Source organism: Ciconia boyciana, chromosome 5 (assembly GCF_034638445.1).
Source record: "Ciconia boyciana chromosome 5, ASM3463844v1, whole genome shotgun sequence".
Taxonomy (NCBI): Eukaryota; Metazoa; Chordata; class Aves; order Ciconiiformes; family Ciconiidae; genus Ciconia; species Ciconia boyciana.
The window spans coordinates 85,705,630-85,725,815 of NC_132938.1; the positions used below are offsets into that span (position 1 = coordinate 85,705,630).

A 20,186-nucleotide genomic window follows, 5' to 3' on the forward strand; every position below is an offset into this window, starting at 1 on the left:
ATTAGCCTATTTCCAGTGTTTCTAACTGATAGCGTAGGACCTGACTTTGGGCTGGGGGAAGTCAGTGCAAATTTGTAGTTGATTTTGATGATCACTGGGTGGGAGAAACACACTTACTGGAGTGCTCTGGTAGGGCTGCGCATTACAAGGCAAACAGTGATGGCAATAGAATTGTACAAATATTCCGTGTAGTTAAGAAGATCTATAAATGTCTGGATAAATTGGTTGTTCACAGTGGTTTGCTGGGTTTCTTTAATCTGAAGTACGACAGGTTGGTATTAGTCTTTTCCAAGGATCACACACACACGCTTCTGAAGAAAGTGCCCCCGCATTTAGCATAGCCAAGAGCAGCTCCTTATAAATGTTCTGCTTTTGTCTATGGGAAGCCGTAGATGCAAACGGTTTTGGAATAATCAGAGCACTGGCATCCCACGATATTTGTCTACTGTAAAAACATATCACTGGAGATGGAAGCGAGAAAGATAAGCAGGGAAATGTAGGATCCTATTCTGTTCCACACGACAGTTTCCTGATCTTGAACTTTATCCACCGCCTCAGCCTCTCCCCCACGGAGAGATTTATATGTATATAAATATATAATAAGTAAATAAATGTAAACATATGGGGAGATTTATATTTATCCCATATAAATACTGCATCTCCCTTCTCTAGCATCTGACCAGAAAAGAGGGAAAAGAACTCCATGTTGCTAGATGACCATTGTAGGTCCTTTCCAAATGAACTGTTCTCTTTTGTTCTGTTCTGTTCTTATTTGCTCCAAACTGTCGTAATTATAAGTCAGTTCACCCCAGTTGTAAATAGGTTCCGTTGTTAGGCCCAAAAGCTATATGTAAGCATACCTTTCAAACCCCATCTTAAAGTAAAGCTTTTTCACCTTTCACCATATAATAAGTTATTGAAAACTCGCAGATGGATGTAAAGCACACCTCTGTGCTTAATCGGGTTTGTTGTGTTAGAGGCGAATCACAAGAGTAATGAAGAGACTTTTACGAGACGATTTTCCTGTTTGTGGGTTTTCTGGTATTTTTATTCTCTCTCTCAGTTACTTTTCATTCAGGAGCTGTATCATTTTGGGATATCGTTTTGGGAGGAAAGAGTGCAAATTCGTACAAGTCTCCTCAGGGGCAAAAAGGTGCAACACACTTAAAAAGTTTAGAATAACTTAAGAAACTTCAAGCTGATTCATAGTTTAATGAATGAATGCTTATAGGTGGTTAGAAATGAATCACAGATGAGGAAAGAAGAGAAACACTGTTGACAGATGAGAAGGATCAAAGGCCTTTAGTTTTCAGGAGGAGGCCTCAAAAGCGTACCTTTGACATAGAACATTTTTGTTTAGATATTCTGGTTGCTCTCTTAAGAGTTCGTAAAGCAGTTTTGACGGTAGTCTCTATGCTTGCCTGTAGTTCCGTGTTGATTTATAGCTGATAATATGTGAACATTATTTATGGAGATTAATTTTATAAGCTGAAGAGCCTTGAAAGGTAGCCCTCTGTTCAACGTTGCAATTAATACTGTAACATCTGCCAGCTGTTTTAAATGATCGGATCATACTGCGCAAGTCAAGGCGTTCATTTAAAACTAGTGTTTTTGAAGGCCGACAAATCCCTTTTGCAGATGCGTGACATACACTTGGTCTTGTATCTAAGCGTGGGTGCAGCGTAGAGTTGCCTTGCTGCGTGCTGGGGACAGTCTTATTTTTCTCATTGCCTCGTATCTGCCCTTACCTGGCTCTCCAGACACATAAATCAGTTGTTCCAACGGGGATGCTGGGGACAGGGAGGAGACACGTATTCCAAGATGGTCAGATGTATCGCAGGAGATTCTTCCGGCTCTTCCTATCAACAACGTCGATGGTGCAAAATTGCAAAATGAGCAACACATGTTTTGATGGAATTAAATGTGAAATTGGAAAAGGGAACCTGTCTCAAGTATAACAAAGGCTTGCCAGATAAACCAATACACTCAAGAAATCTGCTGCTGTTAAAATAAAAAATGTTTTTTGAAAGAGCTCGGTGTGGTATTGTTTCCATTTCCCACATATTCAAAAAAGAAATATCACTTGACTTCAGTTCAGTAAAAACAAACGTGTACAGCTAACAAATACCGCTGTACCTCACCTACCTAATACCCTCTACACTCAGCGTTTCTTATGTGGATCCCAGCATGCAGGAGCCCTTCTGTCTTGCAAGTCCACACTCATCCTACCAGTTCCTTTTGCTTTTTGTGTTGTGGTAGTGCATGAAAAAGAATTGCCTTCCACCAACCTAGTCTCTGTTCAGTTGGAAAATAAACCCAATAAAGGGTGAAGGAGCAGAGAGTAAATGGGAAGCAGGGTTTCCCAGCGACAACCGGTATAGGCAGCCATCCCTCAGCACCTCTGTCCCTGACGGGCGTCCCGGCAGCAGCAGAGGTGTTCCTCCGAGTGTTACAGCCCTAAGGCAGAAAGTCATCTCCTGCAGCCGGAGCCCTCCGGGTGCCTCCGTGCCACCTTCCACTCCGCTCTGACACGCGGACGGGCGACAGCTAAACGGGTAATTTGTCCTCCGGCTTGTAGCCACCCTTCCTTAGTCAGCTTTATTTCTAGGCACAGATTTTGTTTTGCTGTTTGTTTGCTTTTGCTTAAATTATCAGATTTTTGCTCTGGAACTCGTTAGCTGTTAGGAATGAAATGGTACAGGGGTTGTCTTGCAGGAGAGAGGGCTGGCGAAGTCTGCTCTGCTCTCTGGTCGTAGCACAGAACAGAGAGGTGCGTGGCAACCAGTTTCCAGTCATCTTTCTGAAAAGCTAAAAATCTGCTGTGAATATTAAGTCAAACGCATTTTGCTTTGGCTGTAGAGGTGCATCCCAAATAAAATAACATTCTCACCCTTCCTACTTTGGTCCAGTAATTAGTGCATGGACAGTAGCATTGCAGAATGGCCAAACAAATCCACCCTTGCTTAAAAATAGGTGTCCAAGGGCGTTAGACTGCTTTAGGATTGTGTGTAGGGGCAGGCAGACACGGCCCAGGACCTGTGGGAAAACCTTTCTGAAGTGGCAGCAGGAGACACGGGGAATACATGAGAGCGTGTTGCGTGACACTGCATTTATATCTATTTTTCCTGCAATGCTGCCAAGCTTGTGTTAAGAATAGGCTGTAATATGCCCTAATTTAAGTGCCTTAACTCCTAACAGAAGCCTGGCCCAAGTGAAGTTGAAAATGTTTACATACTCTCTAAATATGGTTTTTTACGGAAATCTGTGCATGTATGTATGTTTCTATTCTTCATTTGTGGCCGCCTTTGTGTTTTTTCAGTCCATAATCTTCATTCGTGACCGAAATTCTCATCACCAGGAAGTCTCTGCGTACATCGACTATGCACACAGACTGAGAACAGATGATTTTGAAGTCTACTTCAGTGGGAAGAAGAGACTTTTCCCTCGGAACACTGATCTGAGGTATTTATCTTGACTTTGTTTTCATTTATTTGCATTTAGGCAATAGGTAGAGAAAGATTTAAACGTTTTTGAGTAAGAAGATAGCTTCTGAAAGTGTTTTTCGCTGAAAGGCAAATACCATGGATCAGAATTGTGGAGAATGGCTTTAAGAAGGGTCCCTGTCAGATTTATTTAGTCCAGAGCATAAAACTTCACCAGGACATTACAACCATCGCCTGTCTCTGCATCTCTCGTTACCCCGAGGAGTCTGTAAATGGCGACGTGCTTTGGTCAGTAAAAGCACGCTTCTGGAGATGCCACGGGTCACAGAGCTGTAGTCGGCAATTGCCAGAACATTAGCTTTGCACGCTCTCCACAGAGGCCGTGGGAGGATGCTTTGCTTTGGAAGTGGGCCGCTTGCAGGGGTCTTCTGGTGGTAAATAGGGCGGTGGTGTTAGCTGTGACTAACGAGAAGCATCATCTACGAGCTTTTTCGCTGAAGAATGTATGTTCCTGAAAATACATCCTGTGCCTGCGTGCCCAGAGGTACGGATATGAGAGATGTTTGTCCACATCTGTTGGTGAAGGTTGAAGCAGCTTGGCGCAGCAAAGCTTGCGGTCCGACTGAGGCCTGGGGCTGTGCTTAGCACTGACGCAGTATGCGACACGGCAAGCAGGCGCTGCTGACACGCGGGAAGGGAGGGTAAGAATTTCAGTGGGCTGGCGTTGTGAATCCCTGCCATCTCCTCTTCCCACGTGTTCGAAGGTAACCGCTGTCGGCAGCCAGCTGCAATGTCCCGCGCGGGTCCTGTCTCCTAGTGGAAAGGTGTCCGGTACAGAGGACTTAACGCATTTTCTCCGTTTTCTGAGAGTGGTTTTCTGTAATGCGAATCGCTGCAAATACCGTTCGGTCAGATTCTGATACGAGAAAGCGAGAGAGCAGGAACGAGTGTTGGAGGGGACAAGTGGGCTGGTGAAGGTTTTGTGGTATTCGTTCACGGGACAGCAGATGTCAGTAATGAGGCAGAGAGACCGAAACCTCTCGGCACTCCCTGAGATGGGAAGCAAAAATCCTGATTTTACTTTCTTAAATCACAGGGATAAGCTGTTTATGACGGAGTTGAGAACAGGAGTGAACATAACATTGTGTCTGCTTTGCCTATTATGTCCTTTCTACGTATTAGGATTTTATTAGTGACTCATAAGTAAGCCTTTTAAATCACTGTTGTCATATCCAATAAGAAATGTCACTGTTGTATCCAGTAGGTGTGCTTACTCCTGGTCATTCTGAGTTGAAGAAGTCTCATTTAATGTATGCTTCACCCTCTTTTTCTTTCCCTTGTGTCAAAACTAGGGTACACTGCAAACTGCATGGACAGCTCAGTACGTTCATTACTTCTAAGGGCAGAATATAGTTTCAGGTGATATTTAATTTTACCTCTTCGTTAAAAAAAGGGGGGGGCGAGATAGAGCATTACCTGTATGTGGAGTTTTGTAACTAGACTGTAACCCATTCCAAACTGCATTTGAACTTTCCAGCTGAACGTAAAGGGAAGTTCAGATAAAGCATATGCAGTGCCTGGAAGGCCAGTTTGTTTTATTTATATATATGCGTGAATGTATGTGCCGTAGTTAATGAGGTTCCTATACAGACATATAAAAACATATATAACTATACCTATATATACTGAAGTCTTGCTACATGGTACACTGGCTAAAGAAAAACCCTTCACTTCATGGTTAAATGATGTGGTTCTTGATGCATCGCACGCACAAATTGGCTTTTTGTGAAAGCCCCGTCACATCACAGAAAATATCTAACCACATTTGTGTATCCTCTGGTCCACTGGAGTTGTCGAGCGCCCCATTTTGCATCAGTTAGGTGTCTTCAGAGCAGCGCGTTTCATTCCCACCGTGTGTCTCACGGTTAACATTGAGAATGTTATTGGACAGATGGAGGACAGGTATGAAGAAGCCCAGGAAGAAAGACTTGGCTAGTACTGTACTGATTTAAAGATTCTCGTTGGCAGAGAACTTACCGTGTCCCCTGAAAACCTTTTTATTGAGTAGATAAAAACATCCTGTTTCTTGGTTGGAGTCTTAAATTTGAACTTCACCTGTAGGACTCTGTATTTGTAGTTGCGTGCCAGGTTAAATACAGATTTAGGATTAGACAAGTTGTAATTACATAGGCTGTCATCAAAACTGTCTTCAGCCATTCTTCAGTACTCTAAAAAGCATTTTCTTACAGATAATTGTACATTTAATGGTCATCCCTCATCTTGGCAGTGTTGTTCCTCTGCCTTTTTGTTTTCTACCCAGCTTTTTCAAAATGTGTCAAGAATGCTGTTCGTGAATGGAGACAATTTGACTGTACGTATAATTTCGTGCCTTCAGCTTTGAATCTCTTGTCGAGCTGTGAATCGAAGTCTTTTCATCACGTTTTTATTCCCAGGATACTTAGGCGTTTAGGCAGGTATAAAAATGTCAAACTATAGGTGGCGTATCTACTTCTCAGGCTGAAAGACTCGGTGAGTATTTCTGTCAAAAGCGGTTGTTCCTAGAAGTCGTCACACCAGTTTATGTTGCTCCAAAATGCTGCCTTCTTAAAGAACGAGTGGGTTTGGGAAACTGCCTCGCTCAGAGCTTAACGAAGCCCTTACTCTTGGTCGTATTTACTCTTAGTCCCCTGGGAGATTGTAAATCTTGGATTTTGCGGGAGAGGTTAGTATCTTGTGCAGAGCTATCAAATTATCTTTTAAATATGGAAATCCATACTTTGCTGCAACACATTTTTTCCTTAGCTGTCTGAGGCTGTCATAAGATATTAAACTTGATCTTAAGTACCCTCTGAATCAGATTCTTGTTCCCAATACAAAGTAAAAATACTGTACGGTGAAGTTTATGTGATGTTCATACTTTAAATCCGGTGGGTAATATCAGAGGCTCTTGTATTTGATCTACATGGTTCCTCTGAGTGTTTTTGCCATTTTATTGCACTGCCCTATGGAGGGAGTATTATTTATATGATATAATCCTCATTCGGTTCCAGTTTATTAAATGAAAGGAATGTGTTAGGCAGTAAGTTCTTAAGAGGTCTGGAATCTGGACTGTAATTGAATCCATTCTCTCTCAGCTAATTTATGTAATCTGATGAGAAACAAGTGTAATACAATTTGTTCAAAGAAAATGGAGAACGTTCACTCTGTGGAACCATACCAAAAAGTTCTCTGAATGAAGAAGCACAGCAAAAGACAAAGTTTGGGCTCCCTTCTGTCTGATCAGCCATACTTTGAGCGTCTCTCCTAGTGAATGAGGATGACATGAATGTCTCGCGGTAGAACTGTACTATTTCAATTTTGTGTGAACTCCTGCCCTGGTTTTTCATTAGTTTTCTGTGGCAGCATGCTAGATACGGTATTTTCGATACTGTACACTGTAGCGTTTTATCCTCGCACTCGGCCTGCGGTTGCAGTGTTTTCATTTCTTCTTACTAGTGTGCACATTCTTTTCTAAAACCGAGCCAGGTAAGGAGCTATTTACTGTAGAACATGGGTCCTAGATTTTCCCCTGAACTAATGGTCTGAAATCACTTACTTCATCAGCAGTGAAACTCGTTTGGTTTTGGCCCTGGCACGCATCAGTCTGAGCATGGGAGGTCCGGCATTCAGGGCTTTGTGGTGATGCACCTTGTCTGCGATAGAAGTGCATCATGACACACGGGTGCTTTCAGACACGGCATGTTGTTCTTTGTTATTGGCAAGAACCATCCCATCAGCTTCTGCCCTTCTCCTCTTGTAGTTCAGCTGTGGTCTGTTTTGGCTGCAAGTGGGTGCAGCATTTGGCAGTCATTAATTAACTGGGGTTGGAATTCCCTCCCATTTTATTGTCAGGTATATTCTAAGATACCATCTGTTAATCTGTAAAGACCTGTAGGCCAAATCATGGCCAGCAATACGTTCCCAAGCGTGGGGCATGAGGCAACTTCTCCCTTCCCTGCTGTACCCTGCAGCTTTGCGAGCGAGTTACAGAAGAGCGCTGCTCCTAACCCCCTTACCCAGGCGAGAGCTGCAAGGGAAGAAGTCGCGTTTTCACGTTTTGCAGCGCGGGCGGTCCTGCCGTGCCAGGCAGAAGATGCGCAGAGGACAACTTCTCCCTTGAGGAGCGGTCCCGCCGTGCCGGGCAGAAGACGTGCAGAGAACTTCTCCCTCGAGGAGCAGGCAGCGGGAGCCCAACCACCCTCCAGCTGCGCCCCATCTGTGCCCCAGGAGCAGCGAGGCAGCGGCGACCCACGTGCAGGGGTTGCGGTAACCCCAGAATCCAGCCCAAAGCCTCTGGAAATCGTTGCTCCCCAGCCAGCGCGTGCTCTGTGGCTGCCTGTAAATTAATTGATTGTAGCAGCTAGAGGTAGGAGCAGGTCACCTACAGCAGGCAGCATGAGCCTGTACTTGATGCCACGTGTAACTGTGGATCTCCTTCCAGCTTTCAGGGAGCAGGATGCTGCATGGGTGTTAGGGGGAAACAGGCTGTATTTGTTTTGGTGTTTTCTGTTTTGTTGATCAGGAGGGGGTTTTTTGCAACTATAACAGGAGGTTGTCCTTGTGTTGAAAGAGCCGCAGTTAGCTATTTCTCCATTTGCCCTGGTGGTGTGTTTACTCCCGTTGGCTCTGAAAGGGAAACCCTCCAGTAACTCCCTTTGGCGTACATCTGCGGACCCCGTTGATCGTCCGTTTGGCGCGTCACTGTCCAGCTACCCCAGCTGAGGCAAGAGAAGTCAGCTTCTCAAGCAGTGTTGAGTGCCTGCAAATCAGAAGCTCGTTAGTGTCTCTGAGGATGGAGTGCTATGGATAGAGACCGCCTGTTAAGTCCAAACTTCATTTCAGGAAAAAGGTGAAAACATCCGGAGTTTCCAAAATGTGCCATCTCCAGTCTTGGAGAGGATGAGACAGGTTCCACCCCCTAATTTGCAGGGATTGCCATACGGCTAGTAGTATTACACTGTGAAAGAATTCAGGGTTGAGAAGAAGAGAGGTATTTGTAACGTTCCAATTTCATAAGGACTTTGCCGTGCCTGATAAATTTCATTGGATTTCTTAGAAAAGAGATACTGGTTTCAAACAGTTTGACGACAGCAATACTTTGTTTTATAGTTCACAAAAAGTAGATAGGGGTTTTTTTCAGTTGTTTGTCATCATACTTAATGTTTACAAAACCATCTGGGTCTTTGGTTACAACTGCGTTCCGTGTTTGTTGACCAGTATCCCAATAATACCAAGCCAGTTGCTGTTTACGCTTTGGGGAAATGGGTGGCAAAGGGTGTGCAGGTAGGGAGCCCAGATGAGGACGAAGGCAGCGAAGGCTGGTTTCGCTCCAGGCGTGTTGCCTGGAGCCCTTCTCTAGCCATATGGGGGGAAAAAATGTTCTTCTCGCTGTTTATCTGTGACTCCAGAGTCCTTTCCTTGCATAATGGTATTCATTATGTCTGAGACTCAGTGTCCCAACTCACAAATAGCGTGGCCTGATTTTTCAAGATTTTCAGTACCTACACAGTTGTTGCTTTCAGTAGTGTTCACGGCTTAGTCAGTCACCTGTTAGGTTCCTACTAACGCACGTTGCTGTCTCACGTTCAGCATCCAGGACTTTTCGTCAGTCTTCAGCTCTTTTGGAGATGAAGTGATGCCTTTGTGCCGACAGGAGGAGCGGCAGTGCAGAGGTCCAGGGGATAATTCTTAACCGCCGCTTAGGTATGCAAGGCAACAGAGAGCAAGCGGCAGATAGGCGCGTAGGTAGAAAGGAGAGTACATTCAGACTTGACGTTTCCATGTGTGAGAAGAAAATTCCATTGCTGCCAACTCAGTAAATGTTTAATTTGGAGACGTATGCTTCCGCATCTGGCTTGTATTTAAATACAGCAAATATTACTTTTCACTTTCAATTTCTCTCTTTTTTTTCAATTGAAACTTCAATCTCATAAGAAAGATAAAGTCTCTTAAGAGGAAAGATTGGCTTTTTAAAGCTTTGAACAAGCTAACTGTATACATTTGAAGTAGGGAAATGGAAACTACAAATCGCTAAAATCTTAGGAGCGAAAAAATCGTAACACGGGGAAAGGCTACCTCACCCTCCTTGTCAGTGCAGTCGTACTATCAGTGGAAAGAACAGAACAGTAGGAAAAGCCTCTCAGAAAATAGAAATTGGCCAAGCATTTGTCTGGAATGTGATTTGGGTTGAAGCTTCCGTGTGCAATTTGAGAATAAGAAATGTTTCACGGCTGTTTACGCGTGAAGACGGTGTTATGGTACACAGACAGATGCATCAGGCAGTCAGACCTAAACGCGGCAGCTCTTTCTCCTCTTGCTGATTCCCTGAAGGGAAAGGGAGCAGCTTTGCAGTAATTCCCTGTGGGTTCACCCGTTCCAAGAGAGCTCTGCAGGCCACGGGATCAAATCCTTTATAGCTCGCCTCACCAGATAGCCACGTATCTTCCTACCAGCCTCAGTTCTCTCTTAATGTGGACCAGAAATGATACTGAATCAATCTTTGCAATGCTGACAATAGATATGTGCTGGTGCTGTCAGGCTGGTTTTTATCAAGCTGTTCTAAATCGTCCCGTTGTTTGCGTAAGATCTGCCAGTCAACGTGCCGCAAACCCAGCCACGTCTCATGCACGGAGAATGTGCCTAACCCCCTCAAGCTGCGTGTTTAAAGGCCCCTTTAAGGTGCCCACCAGAATGGGCTTCCTGGCATGGCTGCAGTGTAATTAATATTAGAAACAATAACAGCTAATGGGTGAGGTCCCAAAGAAGGGACCTAATTAGGCATTCACTTAACTGCTTCCTTATTTAGAGAAACACTTGAAGCATGTATTTACATGCTTTTCCAAGCAAAAAAGCTGAGTAAGGACCCTAGATTGGGGCTTTCATTACTGATGTGTTTGCACGTAAAACGTTAAGAAGCACGTAAGTTAAAACACGGTGCACCGTGATTAGTTGCATTGTTTATTTAAAATTTGCATTAGAAGGCACGCGTGTGTGAAGCGTGGAGGGAGAGGAGTTGAGGCAGCGCCGAGCCAAGCGCAGCACGTCTGCCGTCTCGGGCAGCAGGCCTGGCCACGCGGCATAACCTGACCGCATCTGCTCTGGCTCTGCAAGCGTAGCTTTAGTTTGCGTTGTGGTGGCTGATCCGGGTATGGCTCGTGAGTAGTGGACATCAAAGGGATGCTTATAATGAAGCTGCAGCATCCCATAGTTTTGCGAGTACTTTTCTGGAAACTCTGTGCTTCTGGTTTGTTGATGGGACACACGAACGTCAGCCAGAGCACTGTGTGCTGATCCCGAGGCAGCGTGCGACTTCTGCCACACATGGGTGTCTGAGAAACCACCTTTTCCTTCTAGTTAGACCAGGAAACAGCTGTGGCTGAAGTCGGTATGTCCAGATTTTTTAGTGGATGGTTGTATGGAATAGCTAGTACTTTCTTCAGTTGCCAGCTATTTCCTAGTGAAAACGATGGCAAAATTCTCCTGCACTGCGTTGATAAGTAACGGTATTGCTTCGGTTGCCAGCTGCTGCAGGTAAAGCTGTGCATTCGTGGCAGACAATGTTAAAGTTTAACTGGAGAATCACTACGTCTTGCCATAAACAGAATTTCTCCCTAACGCGTAGCAGGGTGAAGCCCCAGCCCCTGTGATAGATAGCCCATACCTGTGCCAGGCCTAAGAGACCAGAGGTTGTTTCTTTGATGATTAACTTCCAGGAACCAGAATTAATACCGAGGGAGGGAGCTGTTGAGGGATCTGTTTTAACCCCTTGGAAAAACTTCCCTAAAGCTTCCCAAACTATTATTTGGAAAAGACCTAGTATCTTTAAAATGTTGGGGGGTGGGGAGGCGGAGAGAGGGGGAACGGAGCAGGGAGAGGCAGAGAATAACCCCTAACGGGCTCGGGATAACTCGGCGATTACTGGCTTTTGTGGCTGCGTGTTTCAAGCTCTCTTGTCTGAGCTATGTAAATAATTAAAGATCCAATGAGGGATGGATATGCAACTGGATTTCCCACATCCTTGGTGAGGTCTGAGCAATCAGGGTCTTGAAATAAACATTTGGTTGAAAAATTCCTCAGTACCCCGAACTGAATCTACTTATCTCCTGTGCTGCAGCAGAGGTCTGCAAGTGATTTGATCGTGTACAAAAAAGTATTTCCAGTTAAAAGTTCTTGTTCCGTATCACTGCCTTTTCCCTTATATTTGGATTATTGTGATGCCACGTGTTTGTCTTTTCTCCTCCGTTGATGCCAGTTAATCTTTCTTTGTACAGAAATGTCTTATGCTTCTAATCATTCACTGCTCATCCTTAGATCTCATCAGCGAAAAGTAAGCATTTACATAAAAATCAACAGCGTCTTAGAGGATCTTCTTTTCTGGCCGTAATGGTCATGTGAAAGATACTTCATCAAAACCAAGTTAGTGTAATTGCAGTCATTTTCAGTTTGCTTCTACAAGTATTCTTAAAAAGGAACGTGCACGTTATAAGCAGTGTACACTGACTGTATCACTTCGTCAAGCCACTGTATCGCAGTACTTACAAGCTTTAAATCTGCATCTCTTAAGGGATATTAGGAAGGTAAGGAAACCAAACTCCTGGCCTCTAGCAGAGATCTGCGTGGATAAATAATATATTTCTCTGTGCTTCTCTTGATTACTTAAAAAAAAGGAGGAAGACAATCTTTTTTTTTGTCTGTTTGCTCTACAGAGTTCCTATTATTTTTTGTGAAAATCTTTGTATGATACACAATAGTGATTTTATTTTCAAAATATCCTGAAGGTATCCGTGCTTATGGGGAGCAGATGGAAGTCTGGTTTGTGAGTCAGGAAGCCTTCGGGAGAAAGCCTGAGGGTTGCGTTTCAGCCTCGTCTACTCCAAGACAGGGCAGCTTGCTTAATGCCAACAGGAGGTATGCCAAGGAGGAATAATGTGTCTCAGATGTAAAATACCGTGAACGTTAAAAAGAGTGTCGTGTCCTTTTTTCCCTGTCATCCAACATACACCTCCCTTCTCTTCCTCCACGAAATAAGTGTATGACTTTGTTTTCCTCATCTTTAGTTTTGTTGTAAATCTTCTCCCATTTTTCCTGGTCCCTGAATTTCCTTGATTCCCCCTGCCTCCTTGTCCCTTCTCACTCACAGAGAGCTCGCAAAATTGGACGTTCCTCTGGGAAGCCTCGTAACAATTCTTTGCGTCTGTGTTTTTCATGGAAATGAGGATCTCGCAGGGTCAGAGCCCCCTCGCGTGCTGTCCGACGGCGGGCTGCGGTGTGGCAGCGGCAGCGGCACAGCTCTCACCTGGGGGTGCCACGGTGCCGTTTCGGCAGCGCAGGAGCAGCGCTCCCTGCTTTCAGGGCTCGCAGCTCGGGTCGCGGTGGCCGCTCAGCGTGACTCTCAGAGCTTTCATCTTCCCTTTTATCCCAGGCTTAATGATTGAGCGGCAGGGAGTTCCCACGCTTTTCCAAGTGAGCCCAGTGGGCCTTGTTCAGTGCAATCCGAGTCTCGCAGCCCCAGTAAATGCTTCTGGTGCTTTTCCAGGGGTTGAAGTATGAGACCAATTTGAGGAAATAATGTAATGCACTGCAGTAGTAAGGATACCATACATATGCACATGATGACAACTTCACTGCAGGTACTCGATGGGTCCCACAGGTTGTTTTTATTATGTCTCTCAAAATGACCACAAGCTAGGAAAGTGACTTAATTCCCTTCACTGATAGGGCATTTTTGGAAGGTATGTTTCTCCTCTGCTATGAGTTTTAAACAGGCTATACCCCCTCCTGCCGGCCCCCTTTCTTGATTAATGCCTGGAGACTATGGATTTAGAATGACATTCCAGGCTGATCTAGTAACAAGGTTTGGATGTGAAAGCTGCGTGTGTCGAGCCAAGCTGGAGTCCTCGCAATGCCAGAAACGCATTGTTTCAGCACTCTGTCTGGGCAGTGCACCTGCACCTATGCGCTGGAGCTGCTGCCGAGGAAACCTTCCTGCATTCCCGCTTCTCATTACATCCCCGGATCAAAATGTTCTTTGTAACGACATGGTATCTGGCTAGCTCCCTCTTCTGCGCTGGTATACCCGGAGGTTTGTGGGATACTGCTACCACGCTCTCCAAGATGTTCAAAAGCTCGGATAAACATTTGGTAATATGGATTTATGGCCTTCAGTGCACAGGCAGATCACACATGTTGTAACCACACTGAAAATATTTCCTGAAGAACAGCAGGAGAAAGGGTGGGAGAAGCATGGGCTATCATTTAAGGTGGGGAAGGAAAGGTAATTCTTCTGTTCTTAACGCTCTTTGGAGCTAATGATACCACTTGAAGTGCTTACTAGAATTATTGAGGTAAGGAGAGACGCTTTTTTTTTTTTTTGTAATGGAACGTTCAAATTATTTCTCACATCATACAATCCCACATATATCATACAATGCTACAGCATATAATCCCAACCTTTTCAGCTCACAACTGATGCAGAAGTCAGAATTTTCACAACGTTTGACATTTTTAATGAAAAACCCACAATTGATTAATCAGACCTCTCACATCTGCTAAAATAAGGAAATAGAAAATATTTTGATAACAGAAGCCCTATTATTTGTTTAAATAATGCTACACTGAACACCAAAGCAGGGATGAAGAATGGGAGTGCTAGTTCTGATCTATAAATTCCTGGGTGGCTTCAGACCTGCGTGTCTGAGAGCACGAGACGCAGTCTCCGTGTGAGAGCATGATATTTGTCTCGCTGACGTTGCATCAGATGACCCTGCACAGATGGACGGGGAGGGCGTTTTGGTGGAGGCTGTTTGCCATGGAAGCCCCTTCCATCCTCTGCAGGGCAGAGGAACAGTGACAGCCCTCGGCTTCCAAGCCTCGGCAGCAGGGGCACAGTTAAAGCTTGGAGCTGTTACGGGCCGTGGTTTGCCAGGGTGTCTGCAGTTTTGCCGGAGCATATTTGCGTATGTTTAATAGATGGGTGTTGATAGGCTTCCTTCTTTAATTCTGTGGTAATTTTCCATCGTGTTCACGTTTCCACTTAAACACTGTACATGCCTACAAATACCTTTTAACGTATGTGTTTCTTGCAAAATTATAACTTGACGTAAAATACTGAAGTTTAACATGAATTATGTTGTCTTCTGTATTTGTGAAATTCTGTCTTGAAGAAGACGACTGACAGATTTTAAAACAAATGTATAGGAGGCAGGAGTTCTGGTAGCGTATAGCTCTAGTTGGATGCACAGGAACTGGCAAGTTTTCTCAACTTTAGGTTGAGAATATCCCTTTTTCTTACTGTTCGACATGTGTTGTGGTCTAACCCCAGCCAGCAACTGAGCCCCACCCAGCCGCTCGCTCACTCCCCCCACCCCGGTGGGATGGGGGACAGATTGGAAGAGTAAAAGTGAGAAAACTTGCGCGTTGAGATAAGAACAGTTTAATAATCGAAATAAAATAAAATAGTTATAATAATAATAGAATATACAAAGCAAATTATGCACGATGCAATTGCTCACCACCTGCTGACCGATGCCAGGCAGTCCCCGAGCAGCGGCCCCCCCGGGCAGCTTTCCCCCAGTTTCTGTACTGAGCATGACGCCAGATGGCACGGAATAGCCCTTGGGCCAGTTGGGGTCAGCTGTCCCGGCTGCGCCCCCTCCCAGCTCCTCGTGCGCCCGGCAGAGCATGGGGAGCTGAAAAGCCCTTGACCAGTGTAAGCATTGCTCAGCAACAGCTATAAAACATTGGTGTGGTATCAGCATTATTCTCATACTAAATCCAAAACACAGCACTACACCAGCTACTAGGAGGAAAACTAACTCTATCCCAGCCGAAACCAGGACAACATGGCAATGTTCTCTTCTATATACGACACACATATCATATTTCCAGTACTCTAAAACATTCAACTACGTTAAGCAGATGTGGAAAAACAATGATTACATGAGTTATAAATCATAATACTTGAGAATCCAGCTCAAAACATTAGGGAGGGGAACAACATATCTATGTTTTTAAATTCAAAACTGCTAGAAAGTTATTAGCTTGCTCTAAGTCACATTTTCCCATTGTTAAACCATTGTGCTATTCCGGTGGTTTGGGAAGCAATTAATCTTTGTTTTTTCTTGTGAACGCCCCGCATATACTGTCTTCAGAGAGAGATGTTTCTTGAAAACATTTTTGTAATTGTTTTGCGAAGTTCTGGTCTCTCTCTTTTGTCCATCGCAGTTTGTAATGTCGCCGTCTGTGCTGCCCGGTAGGCGGATGTTCCCCATCATTGTCGCATTTTTGCTTTTCCCCCTGTCACTTGATCCCTTTCTATGTTAGATGACGATTGTTGCCTTTTCTCGCAGTCTTACAACTGTTGTTACCTACCCGTTAGTTAAAATCAGAATAATCTTACTGTAGCTCTCAAGGAACTCTATGGCTATGTTCTTTTGCAAAGTATGTAAAAGACTTTGCTGCCTCTGTTTTTACGCTGTTAAATGCCACGCATACTTAAATGAGAGTTGTTCTTACATTGCTCCTACATGAGAGGTAACTTCCCAGGACTTTAAGATGATGATTCTGAATATCCTTCTTTCAAAAGGAAGCAGCAGCTTTGGCCTAAAAGGGAGTTCTTGCATTCACCTCTCTGGAACAGGGTTTTATTCCTGTGTAACGTGGAGATATGTAAAAGGCACGTGAGGCTGCTCTCACTGGAGCTTTGTCCTGGACCTGACTGAGATCAAGGCTATTTAATTTTTTCGTTTCTTTCTCTTAGAATCACAGTCTTTTTCAGACATCAAAGCATTGTGGTCTTGGAGGATGCACAGGAGATGGGATCCACTCCCATTCTCTGAATACTGCAAAATCCACTCTTTAGAGTATTTCTTAAAACACGTAAAAGCGATAAACATGGGACAAAAGTTCAAAACAACAGGGTTTTTTCTACTAGCAAACTGATGAGGGTACTGAACCAGTTTCCAGGAAGCCTTCACCTACACTTCAGGCTTTACAGGATGTTTACTTCTCCTCATTACTGTGCTAGTGTTTTTCCTAATAATTCTTCTGTATTTTTTTTTCTTGCCATGATTTGGACAAGTTCAAACCATTGGCTTGATACTCCTCACTTTAAAACGCTTTCATTTGGAACAAACACGAAAAATGACCTTTTGACCTGTGAAAATCATCACATTTCACAGTTAGTGAAGAACTGGGATGATTATTTCTGTATTTTTTTCCATCTCTGGCTTTTGATTATTGCACTTGCATCTAAATTCTGTCAAACCTGTTTTCCTAACAGCACTGATGTTTGACACTGAGCAGCGTCTCAGCCAGGTGCCTCAGACCCAATTTGCCATTGTCGTAGCATTAATGAAATTCTCGGGTTTTATTTCCCGTACCCACCAGTTAAATGGCTTTGGCTGTTTTCCTGAGCGTTCCTTACAATCTATGCCAATGATTGCCAATTTATTTTTTAACAAACACCGTTAAACTTTTCTGTTTCAAGTAACTGTAAACATCCCAGCAGTATGTGAAGGACCATAGGGAAGGAACTTGTCATCATCTCTTGAAAGCGTGTCAGACCTTAACGAGGAGTGCCGCAGCCCTGGGAGAAGATCTGCCCCTTGATTCCAGTGGGACTAAATTTACAGCTCCGACAGGAGCCACGCTGCTTGGCAATATCACACTTGGCAGGTTTTGAAGCGGATCACAATATCTATTTGTTTGATATTATTTGTGATAATCTTCTCATCTTATGTCCTGGGGTGAATATCGCATGGAAAAGATGGGAATTTTCAAGCTTCCAAACTGATGCTCTGTCAGAAAGTTAGTGAAACTAGGCAGTGTAAAATTCAGAAAGTCAGCAAAGTCACACAGGAAAGTCCAATTAAAACTCTAGCATTGGGGCATCTCAGCCATAGTGCCACTGCTCCTCTTTTTGGACGGGTTGTTTTAGGTAGTTTCACATTTTCAGTGTTACGATACCCTCGATATGCTGCACATTCATACATTTTGGTGGACCTATATGCAGAAAGAGTAAAGTACACCCTTGTTGCAGTCTGCGAGTAGTAAGCGGAAAAGGTGGATCGATGTAAGGTAGAAAAACATTGCTTCTAAGTTGTAGCTTGCTGAGGAGGTTGTTGCAATTGTTCTTTATCTATCGTATACAGTAATACCCTCTTTACGTCTGCATATTGAAGGCAAACAGGGAGAGTGATTTTCTTAAAAACTGTATTGCTGATTTGGTTTGTTCAGTAAGTTCGTTCTTTATAGGGCCACAGATTATGCAGTCATTGAAACTGCCATACTAAGCGTACTCCTTCTGGGTATCTGATTCTTCAAACCTTACAGAAAGGTGTAACATTCACGTGGTCCGCTGTTTATCTAAACAGTCTTTTTTGGAACGGTTGTAGTAACTACAGCCCCAGTAGTCCTACATATCAGTTTATCCTGTTTTGAACAGATTCTATCATTGTGCATAACGACATGTCGTTTCTTTGTTTGCTTCCTGTGACTCAAATAACCTCAGGTGGTTTGCAGGTCACGAGAGTAACACCTACCATGGCCAGCTTGCTCCCTTCGTGACGCTTTATCGGCATCCTCTCTCCGTCACGTCAGATCCGTGATTTCTGTCCTCACCTGCAAGGCCCTGCATATTCTTTCAGACCGCTTGCCCTGTGTCATACGTACCCTCGCATACAAACCCTCACATGCACAGCACCCCTTCAGCCACACGAAGTTCTTCTTCAACATCCGTCTCTTTTTTCCTAGTTTTCCTGCTGTCCGCTGTTAACATGTATGACCTCTCCTGGAAGGGTTTTCCTGACCCACGCACGGGCAGAGCTTTCAGTGCACTGTGTAGTCCTGTAGTATTCAATGTGTTTCACGTAGTTTGAGGAACTGGGGCCTCCATCCTTTTTATCCCTCTAGATTTCGAAGAGGTTCTGATTACAGACTGTTTCTCATTTTAATATGCAAGTAGATGACAGAGTTTGGCTATCTTAGTTATACACGTTTGTCTCGTATGCATAAGCTTTGCAGTCAGAATACAAGCTCTGAATCTATTGTAGAGAAGAGACAAGGAATGTGAGCGCTCTGTATGCCTTTTTGCTTCATTAACATCACAGCTCTGCGGCCTTGTTTGGACTGAAATAGAAAAGTTGCCGGCCTGATGCGCTGTCATCTCTTTGCTCTGTGGCTAAACGTACATTTAAATTAGATATGTCAGTCTCCCAGATCGATAGTATGTTTGTGGTTTGCAAGCATTAAAAAGCATTGTTTTCAATAGTTATGTTGATTTCAGCTATTCAAGCTGTATGTTGCTGTGCGTCACACCAGTAGTTGATAGGTGTCTAGTAATAGGTTATATCAAATTTTTAGCAGCAAAGAGAATACAGGCACTGCCTTTTCCTGTACCAAACATTCAACCGAAAGAAACTAATGGATCATACCATTAGGTGTGGTGTTTGCAAGGCCAGTGTTTGCAAGATGTGGTGCCTACATTAAACCTACTGTTTTTAAAGTAACTAAATTACTTACTTTTTAAGATTTTGTTTTTACACTACTAGCTGTTAGTCATTCTCCCCTGACTTAGCAGTCTCCTGGGTGCTCTGGTCCTGCCACATCCTAGCAAAACACATCTTTTTCTTAACTAGTATTCTTAAGCTGGAAAGTGCAAAGCCCATTTTGCAGCAGTTTTTCCATCCTGAACCCAGAGTTTGCAATCCGGAGGTTTTCTGAGGATGTGTTTTACAACAGCCCTGCAGCTCTAATAAGCTTAGGCGTGGCTCTGCAAAAGACCTTTTTCCTCAAGACAGGGTAGTCCTTTCCCGAAAAGCTGGCATTTTTGCTACTCGAAGGGAAGTTAAGTTGCTCAAGATGGAAACTGCTGATGCATTCTCTTCTCTCTTATTCCTGTGTATTTAAAAGCTGAGGTCACTGTGATATAGATAAAATGCTGAGCATATGGGGGGGGGGCAGGAGGGAGTTGTAGAGCAATATTTTGAAAACATGCCTAAATATTTAAGATTTGTCTTCTAAATGTTTGTATAGTCGGCAATGTTTGAAGGATATGAGACTTGTTATGCGACACCTTGCAGAAAACAGCAAGGCAGGCCAGTGCCCCACCTCCACGGTGCCTGAGGTAGCGCTCAGCAATTTCACAGTCGTCTTGACGAAGGCGCGCGGGGAGCTGGGCTCTTCTCAGGGCGGAGATTCTCCGTGTGCCGTTTTCCAGTTCCAGTGGGAAAGATGCATCTAAATGTCCCCAGGTCACTTGGAAATTGCAGCCTTAATCATTCAGCAGACTGGCTGCTCTGAGGATTCCCTCAGTGCCCAAGCTATTAGGATTTCAAAGGATTTGCCTTAGCGAGGCCTGGGAAGGAGGAAAGAATCCTTGCCAAGCCTTGAAGGTTGGCTGTCTCCCCTGGCTTTACCTCACACCACTAAAGTAAAATACTGGGGAAAAGAAATGTTCATTTTTCATAGAAGGATTATTTTTCCTCAGTTCAGCTGATAATTAGAAGTTTTAGCACATGGTTTTATAGACGAATTCTTTCTGGACTCAGCCTGAGGAGATTACAGTTGGAAAGGAAGAAGACCCTTTGAAAGAAACCACAGGAAGAAAGGCAGAAAATTAAGCATGCTTTTAGTACATGCCTTCAGAAAAATCCATCATTTCATCTCAGATGCTTAATCAAACTTTGATCAAGAGGCTAATTTATT

The 20,186-nt window shown here is 44.0% G+C and overlaps 2 protein-coding genes across 3 annotated transcripts in view; both read left to right on the forward strand.

Annotated features, from left to right (window-relative positions):
- Nucleotides 1-20,186, forward strand: part of BMP3 (bone morphogenetic protein 3) — a 293,266-nt gene that overhangs the window by 222,260 nt on the left and 50,820 nt on the right. The window contains exon 5 of the mRNA XM_072861545.1: nt 3,320-3,462. The gene's annotated coding sequence lies outside the window, so the exon portion shown is untranslated. The remainder of the gene's footprint in view (nt 1-3,319; nt 3,463-20,186) is intronic.
- The window catches only part of CFAP299 (cilia and flagella associated protein 299), a 239,618-nt gene that overhangs the window by 201,996 nt on the left and 17,436 nt on the right, over nt 1-20,186 (forward strand). For both annotated transcript variants that reach the window (XM_072861546.1, XM_072861547.1), the window contains exon 4: nt 3,320-3,462. In XM_072861546.1, the coding sequence (XP_072717647.1) occupies nt 3,320-3,462 (143 nt within the window). The remainder of the gene's footprint in view (nt 1-3,319; nt 3,463-20,186) is intronic.